Source organism: Apium graveolens, chromosome 10 (genome assembly GCF_009905375.1).
Source record: "Apium graveolens cultivar Ventura chromosome 10, ASM990537v1, whole genome shotgun sequence".
NCBI classification, from domain to species: domain Eukaryota; kingdom Viridiplantae; phylum Streptophyta; class Magnoliopsida; order Apiales; family Apiaceae; genus Apium; species Apium graveolens.
Window position 1 is genome coordinate 2279278 of NC_133656.1, and position 5998 is coordinate 2285275.

Consider the following 5998-nt stretch of genomic DNA (forward strand, 5'->3'; position numbering starts at 1 on the left):
GACTCAAACCATAAATGAAATAAGAAGTTTGTGGTCTTAGAATAGAAGGGTGGAGACTGGGGGCGTACTTCAGACGTGACTTCAGCAGTCCAGTTGACAGTTCTTATTACATCCTCAACCTTTCGGATGTTGAGCTTCTTGCCCGCGACCTCCTTATTGACAATGATGGAAGAACCCCTATTGGGAGTTCGTAATAGAAACCAGGCTCATCGAGGCTGGCATCAGTAACCTTTATATAGAAGGTATTTATTTTTATTTTACTTGAACATGTGCAAGTTTATTCTTATATATATCTTCTTTTCATCTTGTGTCAGCTGCTGAGGCTCTTGACGCCAAGGCCAACAAGAGTGACGTTGTCACGGAAAGAATGGCTCAGGATGCATCCAAGCAGGCGAACCATGTCCTTAAGATTCCTGCTTTCCTTGAAGTGTCTGGATCTGGCCAGAAGAGGACCATAGACTTCGATGGGAGTGAAAGGATCCCTTGGGAACCTTCTTGAGGTATCTCCACAAATGAGTCGGTGTTCGGTAGTCGGGTCTAGTCCTCGAGTGGTCGAGGAACTGTGTTACTCCTCCCGACCTTCTGCTTGTCTCCTCTAGCGAGAAACTACTTGAGGCCGAGATGTTGGGGCTCACGCTTTGTATCAGGGACACTTCAACTTATATAAACTTTCTTTTAAGTGCACTTATTTTAGAATTTGAAGAAATTTTATAGGAATCACCCTTATAGGGGGCCTGCTCGGCCAAAGGGCCTTGTTTCATACTGGTCGGCCAAGGTTGGTCGGTCTAGGCCTTGTGTTTGGGGAATCAGCCCTTCTGACTTAAACTTTTATAACTCTTTTTTATATTCTCTGAAAGGAATATGTCATAGCCTATTTGTTTATTCGAGGATTTAACTCAACTCAAATAAGAATGTAACAAGTAAATAGTGGATCTACCGTCAAAGAGATCTCTCAAAGTAACATATGTCAAAGGATTCAGAAACAAGGTTCATCTACAGACTTGAGGAATTACTTCACTGGAAGAAGTTTAAGAAATTGATCAAGCCTCAGTGATATAAATCAAGATTGTGGATTTAATCAAGTGACAGAGATCTTGTTAGGGTATCAGATAATTACAGGTATTTAATCTGAAGAAAATCAAGTTATCAAAGTCAAGACATGAAGAAACGTCACGAAAGTTAGTCACTCATGAACCAGACAGTACATCGAATGTCAATATTGAAGTGGTGGAATTGATTCATAATTGACAGTGATTTTCAGAAGATTTTCAAAAGAATGGTTGCTGTTCAAGAGTAGTATTAATTCTCTATTAATTAATTAAGTCACATAATTTAATTAAGAAAATAAATTAAATCTGTAAAGATTAATTTATTGATTAATTGAATTAATTGATTAATTAATTCTGAATTAATATTAAGAATTTTCTGAATTATAATTGAATTCAAATCAGTTTTAATTCAGTAAGACAATTGAGATTGAACTGGCATGACAATCTGGATTGTCATACCGATTGTCATGCCAGGCCATTCCTGATTGTCTCACCGAAAGTTCTACTGGAAGGAGGATTGTCTTGCCAGTTCATTTTGATAGTTTTGCTAGTTCATTCAATTGTCTCACCGAAAGTCATGGTGGTTCAACAGATTGTCTTGCTAGCTCAACGGATTGTGTCACCGAAAGTCATGCCAATTTTCAAATAGTCATGCTAGTTCAAGTGGATTCTGTTGATTGAAATATAAAAGACAGAAGCAGCAGGAGACATTTTAACATCAACCAATTCAAGAACAACAGCCGCAGAAGAAATATTTTATCTCTCTGCTGAATTCAAGATTATACATTTCTAGTTTTAAAGTTAAATCCAAACCACTAGAAATCATTCTCTTGTTCTTGTGTAACTATCTAGCGGATCAAAATCCCTAGAACTTAATCTCAAATTGCTTTTAGCATTTGATTCCTTTTATTGCAAAAATAGAAAAAGTTCATGTCGAATTTATTCTAGATTTGTGATAATTAATTTGAGATTAATCCCTTGTAATCGATACCTTTGTTGTAACACCTTTCAAGTTTAATAATATTTTTATTTAACTTGAATTTTGTTTCAATTTTTATTCCCCACTAAATTCGATTAAAGGGTATAGTTTGTATTCAACCCCCCTTCTACAAACACATTGGGACCTAACAATTGGTATCAGAGCCTTCTGATTAACGAATAAATCAAGATCCTAGACTTTTGTGATTCTTCCACTCATTGAATTTTTATTTATTCAAAAATTCATAATGACTTCCCGTATGCAATCTCAGTCCAGTTCCAGTCACTGAAGTTCCGATTCTAAGGGTAAGGCCCCTTTGCGTAGTCCCAGCTTCAAAGCAGCCCTTTACGGGAAGATCAGGGAGCCGGCTGCAGGGAGCATCAACTCCTCCTTTGAGGCTAGTTCGGATGGGGAAGAGGAGGAGGGGGAGGAATAAGTCCAAGTTACAGGGAATGGTGAGGAAGAGGAGGGCTCTTCTGACGAGTGACTGTTATGGCCTTGCATGGATTTGATTGTCGTATGTGGCCGTATTTTCAGACTTTGTTTAGTCGGATTATATTGGCTTGTATCTTATTAGTCCTTCGAGACTTGACTTATGATCCTTCGAGATCTTTATCTATGCATTATGTTTGATTTCGTTTCACACTTGTCTTTTATTTTTGACATTTGGTCCTCCGAGACTTGCATTCTTTAGATGCTCGTACTTAAATAAATTGGTAGACAATATGATAGAAATAAACTTGCATAAATAGATAATATCTATGAGAAATGGGTTCAAACCTTACATAAGATGGTTTCGTCGACCTTATTCATAAACTTAATACTAAGTACTAGGAACATATCACAAACTTCCTAACCATAATAAACCTTCAGGTTTGAAGCGTTCCAAGTACGGGGCACTTCGTCACCATTCAGGGTCTCCAACTTGTAGGATCCTCGTCCTAATTTCTTCTTGAACTTAGAAGGCCCTTCCCAATTATGGGCTAGTTTTCCTTTCTCCCCGATTCCCGATGCCTCAATCTTCTTTAAAACCAAGTCTCCTTGTTGAAAGAACCTTTCTTTAACCCTTCTATTGTAATAGAAGGAGGCTCTTCATTGATTCTCTGCATTGCGGGCATTGGCCTCATCTCTGACCTCGTCAATGAGATCGAGAGAGAACCTCATGCCTTCTTCATTGGTCTCTGGTTTATAAACTTCAATCCTAGGTGATCTCGAGGGGCACCACGGCCTCAACTCCGTAAGCCATCATAAATGGGGTAGCTTCAGTAGTCACCCTGTAGGTGGTGCGATATGCCCATAGTATAGGCAGCAACTCATCTTTCGAAGTGTTCCTTGAGCGTTCTATCCTTTTCTTAAGTCCATCAAGGATGATTCTGTTAGCCACTTCCTCCTACCCGTTCGCTTGTGGGTGTGCAACCAAGGCGAAGCGAAGCTCTATGCCATTATCATCGCAATACTCTCTGAAATATGCATTATCAAATTGTCGTCCATTATCCGTGACAAGGATGCATGGGATCCCAAATTGGCATATCACATTCTCCCAGAAGAATTGCGTAAATTCCTTGGTGGTTATCTTGGCTAGTGCCTTAGCTTCGATCCATTCTTTGAAGTAGCCTATGGCTACCACAATGAACTTCCTATGTCCCGATGCTACAATAAATGGTCCAAGTATATCCATTCCTGACATTGTAAAAGGGAAGGGTGTGCTGATAGATGTAAGCCTCTCTGGGGGCTGTCGTACTATTGGAGCGTGCCTCTAGCATCTGTCACAGTTCTTCACATAAGCCTTTGCATCGGCTAGCATAGTAGGCCAGTAGAATCCCAATCGAGTTATTTTGTGAGCGAGGTGTCCACAAATCCCTTCATGGGCTTCTTAAAGCGCCCCCTGCTTCAAGAGGTCTCAAGTACTTCAGGTATGGAATAACAAAGGACCTTTTATAGAGAAGGCCTTTATTCAATGAATATCTCAATTCTCTCACCGACAGCTTGCGTGTCTCTTGGGCATCGTGGGGGAGCCATCCAGTCTTAAGTTGGGTTTTCATCGGATCTATCCAACAACTTGCCACACCAATCGGTGCTATCAGATTTATGACATGTATAGTAGGGGTCTTCAGGACCTGGAAATAGATACTTCTCGGATAGTTCTCAATTTTGGAAGAGGCGAACTAGGATAGGGCATCAGCTATAGTGTCCTCCTCTCTTGGAACATGTTCTGCGTACCATTCATCAAACTGAGTCATTATACCCTTCATGACTCCCAGGTACATGGCCATAATATCATCGTTGGCCTCGAACTCTCCATTGACTTGAGAAACTACAAGTCTTGAGTCTCTTAAGACCTTAAGGTTTTTTGCCTTCACAGCTCTAGCCAAGCGTAAGTCGACTATCAGTGCTTCGTATTCTGCTTCGTTGTTCGTAGTTGGGAAGTCCAACTCCGAATCATACTCAATCATGAACCCATCGGGGCTTTGTAAGACTAGGCCTGCACCACCAGATTTTGTTTAGACGCTCCGTCAAAATGAGAAATCAATACTCTTTCACGGTCGTTTCTTTATCCTTCTCTTTCTTTCCTCCTTTGGGGTTACTATCTCTTGCCCACCAATTTCTTGGTCCGTAATGGAGCATTCGACCATGAAGTCTGCTAAGGCCTGAGCCTTGATGGTCGTTCTAGGCTTGTACTTGATATCAAATTCTCCTGACTCAATTGCCCACTTGATGAGCCTTCCGCTGGCCTTCGGGCTATGAAGAATGTTCCTCAAGGGTTGGTCCGTCATAACTTTGATCTTGTGAGCCTGGAAGTATGGTCTCAACTTTCTCAAGGCTGTGATGAGAGCGAGTGCAAACTTCTCTGTGGTGGAGTAATTCAACTCTACTCCGTGGAGCACCTTGCTTACATAGTATACAGGCTTCTGGAGTTTTTGTTCTTCTTTTATGAGGACTGCACTCACAGCTTATTCAGATGCCATTAGGTACAGATAAAGGGTGTCCTCCAGACTTGGTTTGGCCAACAATGGGGCTTCAGTGATGTATTTATTTAGCTGTTCAAAGGCCTCTTAGCTCTCAGCTTTCCATTCAAAACCATTCACCTTCTTAAGGGTTCTGAAAAAGGGCAAGCATTTGTCTCCAGACTTGGAGATGAACCTCCCTAGAGCTGCGATTCTTCCTGTCAGCTTCTGAACGTCCATGATGGAGTGTGGTGGCTCCATGTCCTTGATGGCTTTGATCTTGTCAGGGTTAGCCTTTATTCCCCTCTTAGAGAACATGTGACCCAAAAATTTTCCAGACCCACACCAAAAGCACACTTTGTGTGGTTTAACATCATCGTGTTGTGCCTCAGCACTTCAAATGCCTCTCCGGGGCAACTAATATGATCGGCGTTGCTTAGGCTTTTGACTAACTTGTCATCAACATAGACCTCCATGGTCTTCCTAATTATATGGGCAGATATCTTCATTACCAACCTTTGATAAGTAGCTCATGCATTCTTAAATCCAAAATCCATAAAAAGATAACGAAATACACCAAAATCAGTTATGAAAGATACCTTGGGGGTGTTATCCTTTTGCATTTTAATCTGATTGTAACCACTGAATCCATCCATAAAACTTAACATCTCGTGCCCAGCGGTGACATCAATCAGGGTATCAATCCTTGGTAAGGGGGTAGCAGTCCTTAGGACAAGCATCATTCAAGTCAGTGAAGTCGATACACATCCTCCACTAGCCTCCTTTACCATTACGGGGTTGGCCAACCACTTAGGGAATTGAACTTCCTCAATGAATCCCGCTTCCAAGAGCTTCTCGACCTCCTGCGTAATGGCTTCCAGCTTGTCAGGGGCATAAGTTCTCTTCTTCTGTTTCACAACCTTTCGAGTTAGGTCAACATTCAGCCTATGAGTTATAAGGTTCGGGTCAATCCCAGGCATATCATCCGTTGTCCAAGCAAACACATCACTGTTCTTTTTTAGGAA

At 41.2% G+C, this 5998-nt stretch overlaps 1 protein-coding gene across 1 annotated transcript; it reads right to left on the reverse strand.

Moving 5' to 3' along the window:
• Positions 1–3229: 3229 nt before the first annotated feature.
• On the reverse strand, positions 3230–3715 carry LOC141689614 (uncharacterized). Its single transcript, XM_074493961.1, has 2 exons — positions 3423–3715; positions 3230–3302 (listed from the first exon to the last, which is right to left on the reverse strand). Exons 1-2 carry the CDS (start codon positions 3713–3715, stop codon positions 3230–3232), a joined length of 366 nt encoding a protein of 121 aa, XP_074350062.1.
• Positions 3716–5998: the final 2283 nt, after the last annotated feature.